Here is a 22,546-nt window from a genome sequence, read left to right on the forward strand (position 1 = left end):
ATGTTTGTTGATAGATCAAAACTTCGGATACAATTTATAAATAAGATACCCTAAGGAACATTCAGTTAAAGTTTGAAAGTATTTGGCTCAGTAGTTTCAGAGGAGAAGATTCTTGAAATAGTTTACGACGACAGACGACGGACGACGACGGACGCCAAGTGATGGCATAAGCTCACTTGTCCCTTCGGGACAGGTGAGCTAAAAAAGGTCACCAGGAAAAGATGGACAGATGCTGAAGTAAAAGAACTAAAATGATATTTTAATGAAATTTAGCAGTCAGGCACAACACCAAGATCTGCCTTTATAGACGAAGTGGAGAAAAAAAAACCAAAAAAAAATCATGGATGCATCCACTTGAGAGAAAATTATCTAATTATCAAAAAGATTTCTAATATGAATCATGTTAAACGCTAGTTTTTGCATTGAATACTACTGACATACCTATTTGAACAAAACTGTTTTATTTTCACAAGTGAGTGATATAGACTCTGTTAAGCATTTTGTTTTTATACGACTGCAAAATTTTGCCATATCTTTTTCTCAAACGTAAACCATCTGAAGTCCGTGTTAATGGTTACATAAAAACTGTGTTGGTAGCGTGGCAAGCAAATCATGATTTACAGTTTGTTATAGATGCATTTGCATGTGCAGTGTATATTGTTTCATACATAAGCAAGTCACAAAAAGGTACGAGTGCATTATTAGACCAAGCAACAAAAGAAGCACGACAGGGACATTTAGACTTGAAGCATCAGGTAAGGCACATTGGTAATTACTTTTCAAATTCTTTTGAAACAAGTGCACAAGAAGCAACATACTTAACACTACAGATGCCTTTAACAAAAGCTACAAGACAAGTTGTATTCATTAATACATCTCCACGAGAGAAAAGAACTTTCCTCCTAAAACAATCATCAGCCTTAGAAAAACTAGGCCCAGACTCTACTGAAATAGAATCAGACAATGATATTAAAAGATACTCGCGAAGACCAAAACAACTGGATAACTGGTGTCTAGCGGACTATGTATCTCAGCTTGAATTACAGTATCCTAAAACAGAGTCATCAGATCATGAAACAGAACAGCAGGAAAATGAATCTGAAAGTGAAAATGAAGAGGAAAATGTAGATATTTTCAAGAAAACAATAATAAAATCAACATTACCCTGAAGAATGGTATTAGAATATACCAAAGAAAAACACCCAAGGTGATCAGATATGTTAAATACAATTACAAGACTGACTCTGAAAACTTCTACAGAGAACGCTTAATGTTATTTTATCCATAGAGAAATGAACTTTTAGATGTGCAATGTGGACATGAAACATATGAAAAAAATGTACTTGACTGTTTCAAGACTATTAGAAAAGAAGGCTAAGCAATATGAAGCAAATGTAACAGATCTAGAGAAAGCTATAGAAGAGGCAGCAAATGATTGTAATGAGAATGATTAAGTACCTGTCCACCTAAGAATCATGCAGAGTGCTGTGTAATAGTGATTTATCAAAATAATTGATTTTTGCTTAAACTTCAGTGATTAAATCATCATGTAAGCAGGAAACTTTGTGCATTTTTTTTTAGTTGTATTCATGGTTTCCCTCTTAAAACTAAAGAATTAAATTCCCCCTCTGAGACTGATTCCTCTATCATTGTATTGAAATACGTGACCCATTTAAACAAAATATCCCTGAGCAATTTTTATACACAATGATGTCAAATGGAAGATTGCATATTATTGTTTAAAACTTCTAAATTTCACCAGATGCACATATGTCCTATTTAAAAATAAACTGGTCAAATGTTGTTATGAATTCAAAATTGGACTAAGGGAGCTAACTCCAACTTATCCAAACAAACAAAATTATTTCAAGGTTCAGGTTATTTAAAAATTTAATTTAAGGTCAAATTTACTTTAATTTAAATAACAATATTTTTTAGAGTGGAAATATATGATTAAATATTAAATTCCTATACTTTATTAATTTTTATGAGTTTGTTTATTTTCTGCGGGACTATCCTACTTTCACTTTTGCCTTGAAAATGGCAGACGACACACTCAGATGTGGAATTTAGCCTTTCGAACTGATGAGTGTGGATGTTATTATTAATTTCCACATGATGCTATCAAAATTAAGTGTTGTGTAAAGGACGTGACTAGTCACCTAAAGAGTGTTGGGGTTGCAACAGGAGGCTCTTACCGGCATTTTAGTTTGGGTGAATCTATGACAGAAGGTCAACTTATTTTGTATAGAGTCGGCCTATATGATGATCGTTTGTACAGGGATGTTACAGTGTGTCCAAATCATCGTTACAAACTGGGACTATACTTCAAACAAAAAAAAACATGCAGCCACCCATCTCATTCTGGTAATGGTAAAGCATACAGAGGAATAACAGTTCAAGAAAGTCGCGATGTTTTGCAATCTTTTGGTGTCCTTCTTCCAGGTGAAACATAATTACCAAAACAGACATTCAAATTATAAGATTACAGATGTGAAATAGTAAATAAGAGTGACAATTAATTGCTGAATATGTACAAGTAAGAGTGACAATTATTTTCTGAATATGTACAAGTTAATGAAGGTGTGCAGCACTGGCTAATCCCTCTTTAATACGGCTTATAGTTTAATTTCATTATAAGGATAAAGAAATATAAAGGTCTCCATGTAGTGTAAACAATGATTTTTTTTATTTACATGTGGCAAATATTTCCATATTAATGTATATATAGCCCAAAACAGACTTAAATATTGTAAAAAAATGATTAGCATCAATGTCTATAAGGTTATAAAAAGAAAGTATTTAATTTTAAAGTACACTCTTGCATTGGTTTCAAATATAATGTATATCTGCATAATTTTTTTTTTCAGAGGTCTTTTTGCCATGAAAAGAGACAACAGCGCAGAATGGAGAGCCTCTCGAGGACTTTTGGAAAAGTTTGAAGAGCTATCTCCAAGATATCTTGGATGATATCTCTGAGGGAAAGTGGAGAAGCATAATTGAGAGAGAAGAAAAGAGAATAGAAAGATACAGAAAGTATGCTTTAATTAATGATAATTAAGAAGTTAACTTATTATATTGTATTATAAGCTTTGCTTATATAAAATTTAGATTTTTCTGATGTAAATTAAGTTAGAGTAGTAAGCAACACTTTAAAAGTATCCTTGATGTCAATCTGTGAGCACATATTTTGAGACAATTTATCAGCAATGTTCATTTAAAAATGAATAGGCATATATTACATTTATTACATGAATGAGCATCAGCAACTGTGTGTGCTAGAGAAAAGCATTGGGACATTAGTTTATAATAGTCAACTGCAAGGTCACCGAATGTTTTACTTTTCTTTACATCAAAACATTGCACCAATGCCATGCCATTTCTAATATCAGTTGTGAGTGATGGATCAAAGGAAGGTAGGGAAAGTGCACAAGCGACTTCAGATTCGAATTGCTTTACCAAATCAGACTTACATGACTTTCTCGTGGTACCACCATCGTGAAAAAGGGAAACTGAATATGACCTACAGGGTGCGACAACACATTTTCTATTGTAACATAACCCCTACAGTTTGCCAAAATCAGTGCCCGTCTAAATACAAGTTCTGGATTTATGTGACCTGAAATTATTTTTCCCGATTTACATTTAAGGTTTGTTTTTGAGGTAAGTGTTTTCAAACGTTTTTAGTTTTGACTTTGCTATTTGACTATACAAACTCCTCGACTTACAGAAAGAGCACTGGTGACGAAATGTCTAGACATATTCAACCTTCCTCAACAGCTGTGAGCAAAGAATCTTGAATATGTCTTGTAGCATGCATTCCAGAAGATATATTTATTAGACATGGAGGATGGGATTAAACATCAAAGGGACCTTTAGAACTCCAACTCCTCTCCCATATATTACTTTAGGTTGCTTCGGAATCAGAGTTGACCAGTTTATCCCTAACCCAATTCGATGCTTCAATTGTGAAAAGTTTGGTCATGGAAGCAAACAATGTCGTGTTAAGCAGAGATGCTTCAAGTGTTCTGACGAAGGTCACGAGGGGACAAACTGTAACTCTGAATCTTCTAAATGCGTAAACTGTGGTGAATCCCATTTTTCATCGTCTAGGGACTGCCCTGTTTACCTTAAAGAAAAAAATATTATTAAAATTAAAACAGAAAGTAACATCAGTTACCCAGAAGCTTAACAGATAGCTTCTGTTTCGAATGATCTCCTTGTTTCAAACAGACCATCGTACGCCAGCAAACTTGTCCGCTCATTCAGTCACGAGAATACACAAACTCGCATGACTTGGCCAATTGATGCGGACAATTTCACAATGCTGCCTGTTGAAACAGAACCTACCGATAAAATATTAATTCCAAGAAAACCAAAATCTTCCAAAACCAGTACTCAGTCAACTCAATCTTCCCTACAGAGCTCACTATCATCACCAAAAAAAAATGAGAAAAAGAAATCAAATAAAAAAGAAACAGTAGAATCCAATGGGCTATTAGCCAATATCCAGTGTGGATTCCGACAGGGCCGCAGTACTCTTGATCATCTTGTTCAGATTTGCTCTAAATGCTTTGGTTTTTGAGTTATAAGCCAAAAACTGCATTTGACCCCTATGTTCTATTTTTAGCAATGGCGACCATGTTTGTTGATAGATCAAAACTTCGGATACAATTTATAAATTAGATACCCTAAGGAACATTCAGTTAAAGTTTGAAAGTATTTGGCCCAGTAGTTTCAGAGGAAAAGATTCTTGAAATAGTTTACGACGACAGACGACGACGACAGACGACGGACGACGACGGACGCCAAGTGATGGCATAAGCTCACTTGTCCCTTCGGGGCAGGTGAGCTAAAAAAGAACAAGTGCAACCTGGGTAAGAAAAAGCAGATGAAACCAGTATATCCATATTAACCAAAATGCAGTTATGTGGAATACAGCTTTCAAGGTACATGGCAGTATATCCCCAGTGTGTAATAGATTTCTCCATTTTGATATGAAAAAGAAGAAAAATAAGAGGATTAGGCTGTAGAGAACAAATGAAATGTACACATTGCACATATCATTCAAAATATTTTTCATTGTACAAAGAAATTGCTACCAACAAACCATGCAGAAGATCAGTCAAAGTTAACTATGAACTTGCTGTTGGACTGAGTAAAACACCAATGGCCAAAGCAGGTCACATCCGACTCTGCTAAGTACAAATCTGCCTCCATCAGCTCGAGGTATCCAGGATGCGTGTATTAAAATACTCACTAAAATAGAAGAAATGATTAAGAATGATATGAAAATGAGGCGTGAAAGAATTAAAGATATGCAACAACAGAATTGATGTCAAATCCAAATGTCATAAATGCGCAATCCGATGGGATGTACAACAACCATTTGTATTCCGGTGTGGGAAAACACCTTTTCAACCTGCAGCTCAAGTTATAAAAAGCTTGGCAGAAAATGTCACACAGCAGCATGACATTATTGGATTAGTTGTGCACAATAAACTTTGATCAAAAGGTAAACATCTCAAACCATCAGACGAGCGCCAATGTTTGGGAAACGACTGTTCTGCCACAATCCCATTTGAAAAAAAAGGATTGGCGATAAAAAAAAAACGTGATTACCGACTTGTTCTTATTTTCAAGCAGAATACATGAGTTTTGCCTGCATTTTAAGCTGATCTGTATTCTCGAATTTCTCAAATCTTTTTATCAATAATTTTCTACAGCTTTCATTTCAACCCGTAAACAAAGAAATTATTATCATAAAATATTTTTGATGTTGTCTGTAGATTAACAATTCCATCACTATTTAATATTTTTATTAGTTTATGTACATCGTATTAATTTCTCTCAAGAGGTTATCTGATCCCAAAATTGATAAAATAAAAAAAAATATGGTCAAGCAAATGACAATAAAATAATAATTCAGATATATACATGCAAGTGCATTTGTTCATGCACAAATACAATACTTCTCTTATTGTTCATAATGCAAAGATCTAATTTGTTTACTTGTTATGATAGTGATCACATTGAACAAAATGATGTTTACACTTTAAACTTATACATTTACTGTTCATGATAATTACAGGGAGATCATGACTTAAAAAGAAAGAGGAGACTAGTCCAGCCAACCAAAAAGAAAAAAAATGTTCAGCAAAACTAAGAATTAGACATGCTATAACATTTTCAGATTTCAAGATTTACCTACAGCTATACACAATGTAAATAATGGCCCTGGAGAATACATCATTAAACTTTGTTAAGCGGCTAGGGTTTCCATCGAATCAGGAAGTCGTGCTGCCCGATGCCTGAAAAATACTCAACGACACAATGAAAAATACAAATTATATAAGCAGTCAAAGCAGTACACAGACAAGAGACGATAACAAAAAGCATGAACTATATAAAATATATGATGAATATCAAGAGAAAAAAGACACTTTATATTTCCATTCAATTTAGGATGAAAGCAACATTAAACTCTCGAAATCTAAAGGAAAAGAACCACCCAAATTAGTTGACGACTCTTTAGGTCTGGATTTATATCAAGAAAATAGCCAAGAAGAGTTCTATAAATGTTGCCATGGAAGACATATTCCTAAATAACATACACTAACAATGTTAGCTAAAAGTTGAATGTCGTTAAAAACAAATGTAAAAATAATCTAACCACTACAATAAAAATCCCAGATATACACATAATTAATAAGATCATAAACAAGAAAACACATGTGTCAATGTAAAAGATGTACATAGCGGAAGTCTTTTAGATGGTTCTTTCTTTCAAAGACAAACAAGGGCTACTGCCTTATTCGAGTTAATAGGACGACAAGATGTCTATTTAGATGGACCAGCTATATCATTAACGCCTGAATGTTCTTATAAAAAACTAGATGGAATCTTCAAAAATGCATCTGATATGAGCCTTGATATAATTTCTGACATAGATATATCAGATCATGACACCAGAAGTAAAGATTTGGATAACCATTTATCAACATTTACAAACCAGTCTAATTTAAATCCTACCGAATGTTGTCAACAACGTAGACAACATGCCTTGCAGTCAAATGAACATAACGATGGAATTCATGCTCACGAAGAAGTAATATTTATCACTGAGTCACCAGAAAAATGCTACAACAGTAAAGTACTGAATACAAGCCATCTGACACAGATATTGCAAGTCCTAATGATGATGTACCAACTCTAAAATATAGAGTTCGACACCCTACCCAAAAACATTAACACTAGCAATGTTAGGTAAAAGTTGAATGTAAAATAATATAACTACTACAATATTAAGCACAGATATACACATAATTAATAAGACTATAAACAAGAAAACACATGTGTCAATGTAAAGATGTACATAGCATCAAGATAATTTGTAAATCTAAATAGAGGTACAACAGTCAGCAGCCCTTTAACTTAAGTTTATATACGATTAAAAAGAACATAGAAAACTTGAGCATTAAAAATATAAATGTAAAAGTTGATTAGAATTACAGTTAACATTTATTTATTTTTTCATACTGCCTTGCTTCATTTGCATTTACAACACCCTCCCATTGCAAAATAAACCAATAAAATTAGTTCAGAAAAGGTTGACTTCTTGACCTTTTTTAAAATTACTGAAAGGATATATAAGCCTGATATGTATACATCAGAAATAAAAATTCAAACTTTGAAGATGGAATTTCTACAGTTAATAGACGAAGTTCTAAATGCTATGGAAAATATTAACCTATTCAATATGATGCATTTTCATTGTGGGTTGTGGGAACATAATGCTGATACCAAGAGTGAGGTAATTGGTTGCGTTATATCACACATTGCTAGATAGTGATGTGTTTATCAGTAAATCAACATTACATTTTAAAGACGCAACTACTGTGCTAGCTTGATATCTATTAGCAGAAAACCTGAATTAAAAAAATTCACAACATGGGATACTGATCATGGTGATTGCCGACGGTATACTCACTCAGAGGTAAGTTCAAAGATTTAGTCTATTTACACGGTTACGGTTTCTTTGCGACCGTCTTGGTTGTTGCTGAGTTTGAATGGATTGCCCCTGAGGTTGTATGGGTTGCTCATGAGGTTGAAAAATGTACTGCTACTGTTGTATTTGTATTGACTCATTTGACCCGGGTTGAGATTTTAGTTTCCACTATTGCTGGTACTGCTACTGTTGTATTGACTCATTTGACCCGAGTTGAGACTTGAGTTTCCACTATTGCTGGTACTGCTACTGTTGTAGTTTTATTGACTCATTTGACCCGGGTTGAGATTAAAGTTTCCACTATTGCTGGTACTGCTATTGTTGTATTGACTCATTTGACCCGAGTTGAGACTTGAGTTTCCACTATTGCTGGTACTGCTACTGTTGTTGCTATATTGACTCATTTGACCCGGGTTGAGACTAAGTTTCCACTATTACTGGTACTGCTACTGTTGTAGTTATATTGACTCATTTGACCCGAGTTGAGACTTAAGTTTCCACTATTGCTGGTACTGCTACTGTTGTAGTTGATAAACCTGGAGTTAAAATTTCATAGATTTTCTATTCACTTTTACTAAAGTTAGATTGCGAAAACTAAAAGTATTCGGACGAACCAGGTGACGACGACTACGCCAACATGATAGCAATATAAGACGAAAATATTTTCAAAATTTGCGGTTGTATAAAAATGTTTGCTGAAAATGGGAATCTTTGATTGGACTGCTTTGTTTATTTTTTCAATCTAGATCTCCACCCCCCAAACTTTTAAAAATTGATATCACACCTCTACTCCAAATGAAAACTTACACATTCAGATTTACATATATGTAGTTAAGAGGGGAAACTCCCATTCAAAATAATATATATCCAAAGTAACAGAAGTTTGCTGAACATTGCTCTTCAAAACACTAAAACCATGGATTTTAAGTTGCGATATGACAAGATCACACTTTACGATCTACCAGATATACACACACCATGCGATTTGTGTAATAGAGATATAAGTACTAAACATGAGATAGAGAGCATGTTAAATTCAAAAGACCAGACCATAAGTCTGGATAAAAAACCTTGCTGGAATTTACCACAACTTAGCACATTCCAGCACCCAATATGGAATTAGACTGCTGTACTGGGTGGATTCCGAAAAGCTTGTGTGGTTATACGAGTTGGTCAGATGCCTGGACAACAACACTGGGCAAGATTGAAATTCAAAATGTAGCTGATATGGCTGATTTAAGAACTGAACTAATCAAAGTGATGGATATCACTCATGGAAAGATTAGAAGAGTAGTTTGAATTATTTCATATTAAGGTATGGTGGGGGGAAATGAACATTTACAAAGCACTATTGCTGAAAATTGCATTAACAGCAGGTCTTTAGAAGGAAACTTGCTTTTCCAGTATGAGGATAAAGGTGCTCAAATTAAATAATATGGGTCTCTAAATTTGCACAATTTTATTTAAACTGCAGTTTATATCTTATCGAAATTATGTTGCCGGTTCTGAACATGTTTCAAAAAAACAAAAAAATGCAAAAATTCTTCTAGTAAATGTTACCAAATATCCTTGTAAGACATAAATTTAGACCAACTGCTAAAAGCTTTAAAGTGCCAACAAAAATAATCTAAAAATGTTGTTTTGGGGCATTTGTAAGTTGAAACAGAGGTTATATGGCATTGAAAATTAAAAGTTTTAGAGTGCCTTTTGATCAAATTTTAATGTATTTTTCAACACAGGGCATTTTCAATTTTATTTTTCAACGTAAACTAATTAAAAAACTAATGTTATTGAAATGTGGATTCTTTCTTGATTGCAAAAATATATATTTACTTCTAATAAAAATTCAATTGACTAAAATAGATATAATGATTGATGGGAAATAAACTAATAAACAATGGTTTTTTTTATAATTAAAAGTTTATAAATTTTAAAACTGTTTAAAGCCAATTCCTGATAAAAAAAATGAACTAATCTAAATTGTTGATTAATTACAGATGATTATTGGAAATTTATCAAGTAAATTATAGGCCATACTTGAATACCTTTTATATATACATATTTATATTCATATTTCATTTTTTTAAGATCTTGCTATTCCATTAATCATTTATCTTTCAGATATAATTTACAGAATTACTTTATGTAATGTAGATCAAAAGTAATTGGCAATAAATAAATCTATCATCCTTATAAATATCAAACAAATAATACACAGATTTGTGTAATCAATTATGAGGTCAAATACTTGTGTATTAAGAATTAGATGCATATTGGAGTAGTCTGTTAAAACAGTACAATTATGTAAGACTGATGTAGATAGGTAATGTGGTAAATTTGAAGGGCAGTTCGGGAGGTGGGGCATTGTAATTAAAAGTCCACCTTGTCTCTGATTGTTTAGTGATAATGACAGTTGTCAATCATACTAGTTGAATCAATACCCACTTACCTAATCAAAATGTTTTTAAAAAAAGCCTGCACATCAACACACATTAATGACATACATTCTTGAATGAACTGCTCCAATAATATACCCAGTTATTTCAGTTTATTTGTGTATTATGTGCACATACATGAGAACTATAGGGAACTATATTTTAGTGTGAATACATTTAGTAACAGTTGCTAACCTGTCCTGTTGTTAGGGAGGGTGGTGCCTAAGTAAAGATTTAGAACAAGTTCTAATCTTTCCAAAAACAATAAATATAAAATGCGGGGTCATCCACAATTACATATTGATGTTGAAGGCGACGGATGTTATCATAATCCCATATACAGTGGTATTGGTAAAACTCCATTTCACCCGGTAACCCAAAGTTGTTATTTTGTTGTTGAAGATATGACAGATAAAAAGCTAGTAATCAATCTTGTCACAAAAATAAACTGTGCAGTCATGGGAAGGATCAAAGCAATGCAAACATTAATATAAAAAATAGTCAATGAACACAAAACTTACAAATGGTCGAAAGCATAGGGAATGAGCAGCGGAGTGCAAGTGAGAGCTTATTCAAACTGTACAGTGAGGGTTTTGAAGTAAGACATTTTACTACAGATCCTGACAGCAGTACCTATAAAGCTGCTAAGCACGTGCTTTGGAATGATTAAAAGCCTTTTTTTAAATCGTATCAGCAGAATGGACATAAACATACGGCGAATTGGCAGAACATGCAATTCTCTAATATAAAGAACAACCTGCCGGATGGATGGATTTTGCAAGTGATGGACTTTGCGAAAAACAGAGAAATCAAGTATCAAGATGAAATAAAGGCTACCTTCTTCACAAATCAACAAGTGACATTGCATGCAATAGTTACATATTACAGGGGAGAAAGTAACTCTTTAGAAAAAGAGTCTAACATTGTTATATCGTACATTCAGAAATTCGAGAAAGCTCAAACACAGAAATACAACAACGAGCATAACAAATGTCCAGATAAGGCGATTCGATGACAAACAATTGCTTTTACTTAAAAATCTTTTACAAGGCCTACAGTTAAATTTGATCGTGTTCGGGTTAGTTCCAATGACTTACTTCAATTCTGCTGCCCTCTTTGCTGCTTTCTTACAAAGAGCTCATGATCATAAAATGTGATCGGTGGGTATCTGTTCAGTAGCAATTCCACTATTATCTAATAATTTTGTTAGTTTAGGTATATCACATTTCCTTTCATCGTGTAACAACACGTGGTTTCATTAAAATATAACTTGCAAATACACTTGAGAAGCGCCTTTCTCAACAAGACCACTCCCCCATCAGAAATCAGACGCAGATGAGGCAATGACAGGCATGACCAGCCAGGAGAAGGAGCAGATCTAAAATACAACTATGATGTAAAAGGTCTACCAGAAAGTCACTATTGATGGACAGGGTGTTGCATGGACTTAAATTCAAATCTTGTATTTGTTATTTAGATGATGTTTTGATATGTTCTGAAACTTTTGATCAGCATATTTCTGATATAAGTGAAGTAATTGGCCGTTTTAGGGATCCAGGATAAAAACTTGGACAGAAAAAAAACAGTTCTTTTGGCGCACAATCATGCGTTTGTGTTGGATCATCTTACTTCGAAAGATGGAATACCATGTTGAACAAAATTGAAAAACACATACATTAAACAATGCAAAAAAGGAACAGAAATTGCACAGGTGGATTGGCTGGTTGAATATGTCTAAAACATGAAAGAACAAACAGCTTGTGCCAGTAAAGTTACACCAGGAGACATCGATGCTGTTAAATACACATATGTGCATTGTGCCATATATGTCATAGAAACAATAACAACACATACCAGCTGCCGGATAAGATATCATACAAAACCTGTAATTGGGGAAAAAATCACTGGCCCTACAAACATAAGCTTGCTGTTCTTATGAGCATTGAATGATCGGAATGGGATTATTTACCAATTTCATACAGAGACTGTCCTCAGTTTAGTCTAGACCCGATTGTCAATGTGGCATTAATGAACCTTAGTCATGTGAACATTCATCTTGGCCCAACTAACGATGATGGTGAAACGGGTATAAGCCCGAAACATATACAACAGAAATAAATTCAACATTACTGAAACAATTATCTCTAATTTTATCAAATCATTATGGATTTAATCAATGAAATCAACTCTGACTTTAGCTTAGCGACCAGACTAAACATGTTTGATCAAGACATGTACATACTGTGTTGAAGTTTGCGATGTTAGAAATGACACAAGTGAACAATGTTTTACAGGACAATAGCCGTTTTGCGTTAGAAATAGAAGCAACCTATCATACGCTGTTACATACAGACATTAGTAGGGAGATACATTTACTGTATTTTAAAGACATTAAGATCCTAATTGGCTTCAAATTAATTGCCAAAAAAGTGCATGGAATGGATGGATAATAAACTAGGATTATAATTATTTATTTTATGGTGACAGATATCATCAACAAGAGGTATGTAGTTATGTTCATTTTTTTTACATTTCTAATTGTCCATAGCGAGCAGGTGTATTCCTTATTCTTTGAGGTCGTTGAGGAATAGGGATAGGGACATATTTTGTGGTGCTTGATTATTGATGTGTTGCCTCTGCTGATCATTCAGTTGGTCAGCGTTCATTAATACTTCTATCAAATCCTGACGAAACTTTAACATAACAACAACTACAGCTGAAAAACACTTTTACTACGTCTGAAACAAAACTAATGTAACACATCAACTATCAGTCAAGATTAAGTTTGTTTTACAACCAAACCTGAAAATATCTTTGATTGCGGTTGCTCACAGTCATCAACAGATGATTGGTTGGTAGGTAGATTAAAAAATCTTGCTCAAAATGGTGATGTTTAAGAATTATTCGTGCATATCATATTTTGCTTGGAATGTTTTGATGTGTTTTTTGTTTTTTTTATAATGTTGCATAGTTTATAATATTTTTTTTCGTGTCAAAAACAGACAGACAAGTCTGAAGTAGAAAATGTGCAGAGAATGAAAATATGACTAGGTGAGATCATACAATCTCAACTGATAAAGGGTTAAAAGTAAATAATATATATTTTTTTAACACCACTGGAACGATGCCTATGTTTGTAGACATTTCTTCCCTGAAGGTATCACAAGCCCAGTAGTCAACATTTCGGTGTTGACATGAATATCAATAATGTGGTCATTTTTATTTATATACCTATATGTAGTTATTTTCTTTCAGATCGTCAGGTCATTCTTTTTCAGAATCAACCCGGACGATACCATGTTTCAATGGTATATGCTCCAAGGCATATAATAATGACCTGTGTAAGGTCATTATTTTCCTTGATAAACATGCAATCTATGATTTACTTCAAAATTTTATTCGTCTAATAGTTTTTTGTTGCCGATTTGGAAATTTATTTTCTTAAGTTCAACCGATGATAAATGTAAAAGAAACCGTCAGTGTAGTCCCGCAATTTAATTTAAGAAACAAATAATGTGATGTTTTGTTGATTTATCGCTATAATAAAGAAACATTATCATATATGTCAGATGAATTTTAATGTAGACTTTCATAAAATAAATCCAGATTTAACATATTCGTGTTCAAGATTTTGAAAATCTTATTGAGTCAAACTGAATAGGTTGATTAATTTTTGGTTGCTTGCTTAACGTCTAGTGGCAAATATTTCATGCATGTTCAGAACGATACACACTGAATAGGAAATCAAACTGTGACCTAGCTACATGTATTCATATTCGTCTTCGTGTCAGTTCTTATCTTTTTAAAAAGTATGTATACCTTTTACTCTATCAAATGATCAACTAATAAATCAATAAACTAATCTTATATTCTCTTGAATAACATTAACGTAACTCACGAAAGGGTCGGGTGCGGAGGGTATATAATTTTATCCTGCTTATCTTTTAATAAAATTGAGAATGGAGAATAAAATGTATTGCTTTTCGAAAGACAATCTTTCTGAATTTTTCATTCGATTCAAGTAAAATGGTTAAATAAATAACAACTTTTCCGCGATAGAAATAACATAACAAATAGAAAAAAAAACATATCCCCTCCCCCTTTTCATAAGCTAAGTGGTACAATTAATAACTTACAATGTGTCTTGTATTTGTAATACACCGTTATCGGATGGTAACAATACATTTGTGTCTTACTTCATGCAGTTACAGTAATATTTTTTTATTGTGTATGGATAACAATTTATATCTAAATTATTTAGTGAGTTTTATTTCACATTTTAAATGAGCCGCAGGGCGTATTAAAACCTGAACGCATTAGAAAGGAATATCTCACTTTAGTGTTGTCGGTAAAAAAGGATACTAAATTTTACAAATCATTATAAAATTAATATTTTTTGACGGTATATAAGTCAGATAATGCATATTTTAAGGTTTTTCTAGTCGTAGAACACACCTCGGGGTATCAGGATTGTTCAAAGAAAGACATCCCTCCGTTAACAAAACTATGTATATTTCGAATAACTCAGAATTATCTAATTCCAGGCATATATTACCTTAGTATCCAAATATTCAGTAACAATCGGTAGTATACATAAACTTTACCTTATATTAGCAGGTAGTAATGTGTTTACATTAATAATTCATTATTTATGTAAAGTCCGGTATAGATTTAATTTTAATTAATTTGTTTTGATGTGAGTTCATTATAAAAAAATACTCAAATAGCATATCAGTTAACATATTAACATTCTTTTTGTCTTTAATAAAACTAACGTCTGTTTTGGTTGTTAATCCGACATCCTCTGTGTCCTCCTCTATATTAACGAGAATCTTTGTTTCTGTCTCTTTCTATTTTTAGATCATCTAATTCTCGTTTTAGTTCAGATATTTTCGATATGTCCTTTTGTCCAGCTTTCTGTTCTTTTCATCTTTCTTGTTTTTCCGCTTTGCCAGTAGATTCTTGGTACTCAGCCGCCCACTTAGTATTCAATGCCATGATTCTGTGATTTAGTTTGCAAATGTTTTTTCCCACTTTCCTCATGTCCATTATCTAGCTAAGTGCATATATATTCAGAAACTGACAAAAACATGTCCTCTAATTAAAATTATCAAAAGAATATTTGAAATGAAAAAGAATGAGACACAAAGTTTTTGAACAAGAAAGTTAATATAGTTGAACAGTTAATAAGAAGCCAAACAATTATTTTATATTAAATAACCAATCTGGCTGTGCAGTCATTGAAATGGCAAATTAAAAACCAACCGACGGCAGTGATTTAGTTTCATGTCAAATTAAAATGCGTTCTGAGCCAATCTTTATTAAAACAAGTGACTAAAGAATTTGAGGTGCCATGAAATGTGATCGTCGGCATACTGCTATGAAGAAAATACCTATAAGTCAACGAGAAAGACAGGTAATCATGATTCAAAAAGGTCTTGATTCTATTTTTCATGCAGTTCAAAAAGAATTTAAGTCATTCAAATGTGTAAGTACCTGTTTTGTTTGTTAATCTATCGTTAACTAACAAACTCCCGAAGAAACATTGTGAAGTCTAGACTTCTGTTCTGTACCAGCCAATATTAACAACCTGCAATTCTAGACAAATGTAGATCAATTTGCAAGACGTCTTCTCCTAGACGAACATATTAGAAGGCGAAAAAACTTACAGGAAGCCAAATAACGATTCGGACTATGAGAGTGAAAAAGAGAAGTGTATCCCCAGAACTAAAAAGAAAAGCATATGGAATCCACTTACAAGTAAAAACGATAATCAAATATCTTTTTTAAAACCTATCAAATCAAAACAAAATCAAGGTCACATTTTGAGGTAGATTTAATAATGAATTAAATCAGTCGTTGTCTTTTTAAAAGAGGGACGAAAGATACCAAAGGGACAGTCAAACTCATAAATCTAAAACAAACTGACAACGCCATGGCTAAAAATAAAAAAGACAAACAGAAAAACAATAGTACACACGACACAACATAGAAAACTAAAGAATAAACAACACGAACCCCACCAAAAACTAGGGGTGATCTCAGGTGCTCCGGAAGGGTAAGCAGATCCTGCTCCACATGTGGCACCCGTCGTGTTGCTTAAGTGATTACAAATCCGGTAAATAGTCTAATTCGGTAGGTCATATTCATGAAAGGGAAGGGGATTGTAGTTACGACGTAAGGAACATATCCGATATCATTTGTGAAACGGTTATTCCATAACGGTCAACCAACTCGTGATGGCGTCCGTAAAATTTACGAAGGGATGATTTCAACTTCACCATTTGGAACTCTTGGTTTAATAGCTTCCTTGTGAGCAGCAAACCTCTATCAAGAAAATCATGATAGGAAATGCAAGCACGGGAATATCGTATCAATTGGGAGATATATACCCCGTATGCAGGTGCTGCTGGAATGTTGCTACTTAGAAATGGAAAGTTCACAATTGGAAAGTCTCATTGTTGTTAGTTTATGTAACATTTATTTGTAATCCTGTTTGGGTTCACATCATCAAATGTCTTTTTAATGTCATCAGTCATTTCGTATATCAAAGATCCAGAAGAAAAATAATCCTTCAATATGGTTTGGTTTTTCTTTCCTCATATCATTCCTTCTTTTAACACTCTCAACTTTATCTTTTAAATATTTCATTTTTTCTGCATGTTAAATATTTGCATTCATATTTACGGTAAGTGATCCCATGATTATGAAAAATTATATTTCTAAATTTCCCTCCCAAATTTGAAAGCTACTGATGTTGGACATTCCAATTTTCACTCAAAGCAGGGGTGAATGAAAATTAAGTTTTATTATAAAAACGGATGTTTCTATAATTTTTCGCAAAGTTTTTTTGAAAATTTAATTCAATATCTTTTGGATTTTAATTGTATTTGTAATGCATTTATTGAAAACTTATTCCCAGTTTAAATGCTAGAATTTACTATTTATCTGGGTTGAACTTGGGAAACAAGAGCAGAATATAGAAATTTGATAAATGTTGTTTCTATTCAGCAGCTTTTACCTTTTATGAATCACAGTACATAACACTGATGTGTTTAGTGTAAAGATAAAAAAAAAAACACTAAATTGGACATAAAAAAGTAAACAATCCCCAAACACCCATCAAAATTGTGCAAAGTGATACTTGCACACCTAAACTGTTATACATGACATTTTTGAAATCTGCAGTAAGGGACCGGTCAAAATTTATCGTCTCATAGGACCGGTGCAAAAAATAAAAACATTTAATTAAAGTTACAACCCTATGGCTTTCTGACTGAAAAAAATGATGTCCTATGCCAACTTAGTAATAACAAAGTTGGTGTCCTATCCTACTTTTCCAATGTATTGTAAATAAAAGTACATGTATACTTAATAGAGGCATTTAACATATGTTGTCTTTATAATATGATCAAAAGCAACAGTTTCATGTTTTATTTTGTTGATTCACATACAATTACAGGCACAGCATTATCATAAATTATACTACCGGTATGAATAAAGCATTGTAAAAAACAAAGACATTGCATAAAGCTCCAGGAGAAACATGGAACTGAATAGCATTTGGTTTAAATCTCTATATATATTTTAACCTGAAGACCCATAGGTTGCCTTGGAATGTTTTTTTTATAAGAAATGGTAATAATTGCTTTAACATTTTACGTTTACAGAAAATGTACCTGATGTGACACCCGAATGAATTTTGCTACTTTGTTGTTTGATGTAATGTGCATGATGAACATGATGTATGTTTGTTGCACTTCACCATATAAGTGAAATTAAATTTTACAGCAAAACAACAAATTGAAAGAAAATTTTTTTTGACTTGTTGCGAAAAAAAAAGTTTGTTTGAAAAAAAGGAATTTATCCACAAAAAAATCCATAGCCAACCCCCCGTGATGACAAATTGAAGAGAATCATTAACGTTATGAACTCGTATACACTGTACAACCTCAACTGCTCCATAATTTCAGGAAATCCGTGTTTGGTATGTTCGGGAGTTTACCTTTAAAAAAAAGTGTACTGCTTGAAGAGAATAAGAAAATAACTTTGATGTTAATCTGCATTTCATCAATCGTACTTGCGAAAACATTACGAGATACAGAACACTACATTCAGAAGGTCGAGAAAGATCAAACAAAGAAATACAATAACTATCAAAGCGAATGTCCATATAAGGAGATTCGGTGACGAACATAACTATTTATGTGATAGCTTTTATTTAAAAATCGTTTCCGACTAATTCTTCTTTTACGTTATAATATTGGCTATTGACTGCAGTTGAATTTGATCGTGAACATCTTGAATCCCATGTTTCATACATTTCTACTCTCATTTCAACCCGCAAACCAAGAACTTTTTATCATAAAATATTTTTGATGTGATCTGTATAGTAGCAATTCAGTCACTATGTAATGTTTTAGTTATTTAATGTATATCACATACATTTCTCGCAGGGAACTGCCATGTAAATTCTGATTCCTTTGCTGAAATAATATCTTTGCATAACTGTTTAGAAAGGACAGTATAAACTAGTTTCTTAAAAAAAATTCTTTAGATTAATATCTTAGAATTTATGGGTTCTGAGTCTCTATGATTGCCACTAAAATACATGAAAATCCCCACTTGAGTGGTACAAATTTCGAGTACTCTATATCCAATGATTCTGGCACCAATGCCAAGATCCTGCAAGACTGTTGGAGATAAATTTGTTCCGTGATGACACATTGAAGAAAAGCATTAGCGTTATGAATTCGTATATACTGTAAAACCTCAACTGCTCCATAATTTCAGGAAATCAGTGTTTGGTATGTTCGGGAGTTTACCTTTAAACATTACGAGATGTGGTAACAATGTTAATTAATTTAAATTCCCTTCAAATGTAAAAAGAACACTACATTCAAATAGTCGAGGTAGATCAAACAAAGAAATACAACAACTATCAAAGCGAATGTCCATATAAGGTCAACGGAAAAAAAGTCACAGGAAAAAAAGTCACAAAACCTCTAGGAAAAAAAGTCACAGGAAAAAAAGTCACAATTATAAAATTATTTGAAAGAAGTATATAAAATGTTTTATAAGAAGTATGTTGGAATGCACATGACAAAAGTGATTTTGTATATCAGCTGTATGAAATAGATAATTTAAAAAAATGTAGTTTTGTTAAATAAAAATAATACTACTTGTAAAAGTGTATCAGATCAATTATTTTTAAATAAAAGCTTTTAAAATTTATATAGGTAAAGCGCACATCGATATTAACAGATTTCGTTTTATTTATGGGTTAATAAAATAAAAAAATATATGTTTTTCATCATTTTTTTTTTTAATAAATACACCAAAAAAATGAAAAGTGTAATAATTTATGTTCTCTTTTTAAAACCAAACTCTTAAACAAACAGGATAAGCCATTTGTTTCCTTTTCATTCATGATAAGCCCTAGTTGTTTTTCATGGGTAGGGCTTCCTTCCAAAAGAGGAAGTGAAAGGTCTGCAAAAAAGGGAAAGGTGCCACAAGAAGCCACTAATTAATCTCAACAGTCACTGTCAATAAATGTTGTAATTACATAATTATTGTTAATGGGGATGCTTTGTTTGTTTAACATGTAATTGAAGGATTCTCATGAAATTGGTAAAAACACAGCTATAGAAAAACAAAAATCACAATAACATGTGGTCAAACCATATCATAGACTTTCTAACTTTGACTCAAATTAAAGAAAATGTATGACTTCATTTACTTTTCTATAAAAGAAAAAAATAATTTCAAGTGTTATTAAATCAAGTATGGAAGTCATCAAGAGCAACAAAGGTGGTTCCAAACTTTGCTACCAGGGGTACATGTACACTAAGCATACTACCAGAAAGACAGTACAGTGGTGGAAATGTGTGAAGCGATCCAGCACTGCATGTAAAGGGTCCATTACAACTTCTCTGCAGAATGAAAATCCCACTCCTGGCCAGCCACACAACCATGATCCAAGTGATATTAGCATAAAGTACACTAAGTCCAGGTACGCAATGAAAGAGCAGGCTGCTCTCACCAGAGACAAACCAAGCCAGATCTTCGCCCAGGTTGTTTCAACATGTGAAGATGATGTGCAAGCAATGATGCCCAGAGAAGAGAATTGTAAACGCACCATGCGCAACCAGCGTCCAACACCACCTGTTCCCCAGAGCTTTGTAGATGTCACACTGCCAGCAGAATTCACTATTACAACCAACCACCAACAGTTCCTACTGTATGACAATGGACAGAATGCTGAGAACAGAATGTTGGTCTTTTGTAGTCCTGACAGTTTAAGACGTCTTGCTGAAGCCCATACCTTTTTTATGGATGGTACTTTCTCTGTAGCTCCACATCCTTTTAAACAGCTGTACACCATCCGAGTACCTTTTAAAGATGTTACAGTCACCACAGTGTATGCTTTCTTGCCGAACAAGAATCAAGATACATACAGAGAGTTATTTCAGTCATTGGTCGACAAATGCCAAGCCAGCCACCTACAGTTGAATGTTCAGACTGTGGTAACAGACTTCGAAGATGGCGTTCTACGTGCAGTGTCGGCAGTATTTGGCCGCCATATCAACAACCAGGGATGTTTCTATCATCTTACACAAGCAACTTGGAGAAAGATACAGAGCCTTGGTTTGGTTCCCCACTACAAGATTAGCGATGACTTCCGCTTGTTCTGTGGTATGATGGACGGCCTTGCCTTTCTGCCTGTAGCTGATTTGCCAAATGGTGTCCACCTGCTAAGAACTTTGTGTCCAGATGACCCACCAGAAGCAGCTGAACTTCTTGATTACTTTGATGCAACCTATGTAAGTGGCAACATGAGACGTAACCCAGCACCAGGTCAAGGTCTCCGTTTAGTAATGCGTCGCACTCCTACCATGTTCCCACCAACTATATGGAATGTCCATGACGCAACAGTCAACGGTGATTCAAGAACCAACAATGTATGTGAAGGTTGGAACAACAAATTCTTCAACTTAGTAGGTTATGCCCACCCATCAATATGGAGAGTAGTAGAATGGTGCCAGAAAGAAGAAGCTACAGTGAGAACCTTGATACAACAAGACGCTGTAGGCACCCCACCAGTTAAACGGGTCCAACAACGTTATGTCCAACTTCAACTAAGACTTCAAAACTTGTGCAGAGACTTGACATCAGGCAACAAGACCATTGCAGAATTTCTCAGGGGTGTTGGTTGGAACATAAGACTTAACCATTAGTTGTCATCTCTGCTATATATCAAGTGAACTTTAAGTAAAACTATGTGCATCACATGTTCATTATCTGTTGTTCATTGATAAAGACATTTATTTGTGCTTGATTATTTATTATGTTACTATTATTGACTTATATTATTATGATGTATACATTAAATCTACATTACTACATTCAATTCGTTTTGCTTAATTTATTTCTTTAACACTATATCAACAGGTCATACATAAAAAAAAAGGTATGAAACAAAAAGAACTTCAACATGTATCAGTACACGATCTTGTACAGGTGACCTATGTTTGTTAATTTCTGTGTCATTTTGGTCTCTTGTGGACAGTTGGGTACCACATCTTCTTTTTTAATATATCAATACACGAGCTTGTACAGGTTTTCTTTTGCTTTGCGATTTTACGTGTAATTTCCAAAGCAAAAGAGCATAAGACTTGTAGAAAAATACGTTTAGCTGTCTATAACTAGCATCATTCAAGAAAGATATGAAACAAAACTTATTACAACAAAACATACATTGTATCAGTTCACGAGCGTGTACAGGTTTTCTTTTGCTTTTGTAGAAACATATGCTAAGCTGTCTAATTTGCTTCTAATGTAAAAACACATGAAACAAAAATAATTACAACAAAACATGTATCAGTAACATTACAAAAAAATCCTTTGAATGACATTGAAGACCTGTTGGTGAACGTCTGCTGTTGTCTCTTTGACACATTTCCTAGTTTACATTCTAGATTTTATAATAAAACAAAAGGACATGGGATACAAAAAACACAAAACCATACTTGCACATGAACAGTAGAAAAAAAAACACACACAGACAAAAGTCATTACCAATATATAAGTGCAGATCATATGA

General features: G+C 33.4%; 1 protein-coding gene across 1 annotated transcript; it reads left to right on the forward strand.

Annotated features, from left to right (window-relative positions):
* Positions 1-20,422: 20,422 nt before the first annotated feature.
* On the forward strand, positions 20,423-22,325 carry LOC139495504 (uncharacterized). The gene has a single exon (XM_071283772.1). It carries the CDS (start codon positions 20,463-20,465, stop codon positions 21,678-21,680), a length of 1,218 nt encoding a protein of 405 aa, XP_071139873.1. The 5' UTR covers positions 20,423-20,462; the 3' UTR covers positions 21,681-22,325.
* Positions 22,326-22,546: the final 221 nt, after the last annotated feature.

Source organism: Mytilus edulis, chromosome 11, assembly GCF_963676685.1.
Source record: "Mytilus edulis chromosome 11, xbMytEdul2.2, whole genome shotgun sequence".
NCBI lineage: Eukaryota > Metazoa > Mollusca > Bivalvia > Mytilida > Mytilidae > Mytilus > Mytilus edulis.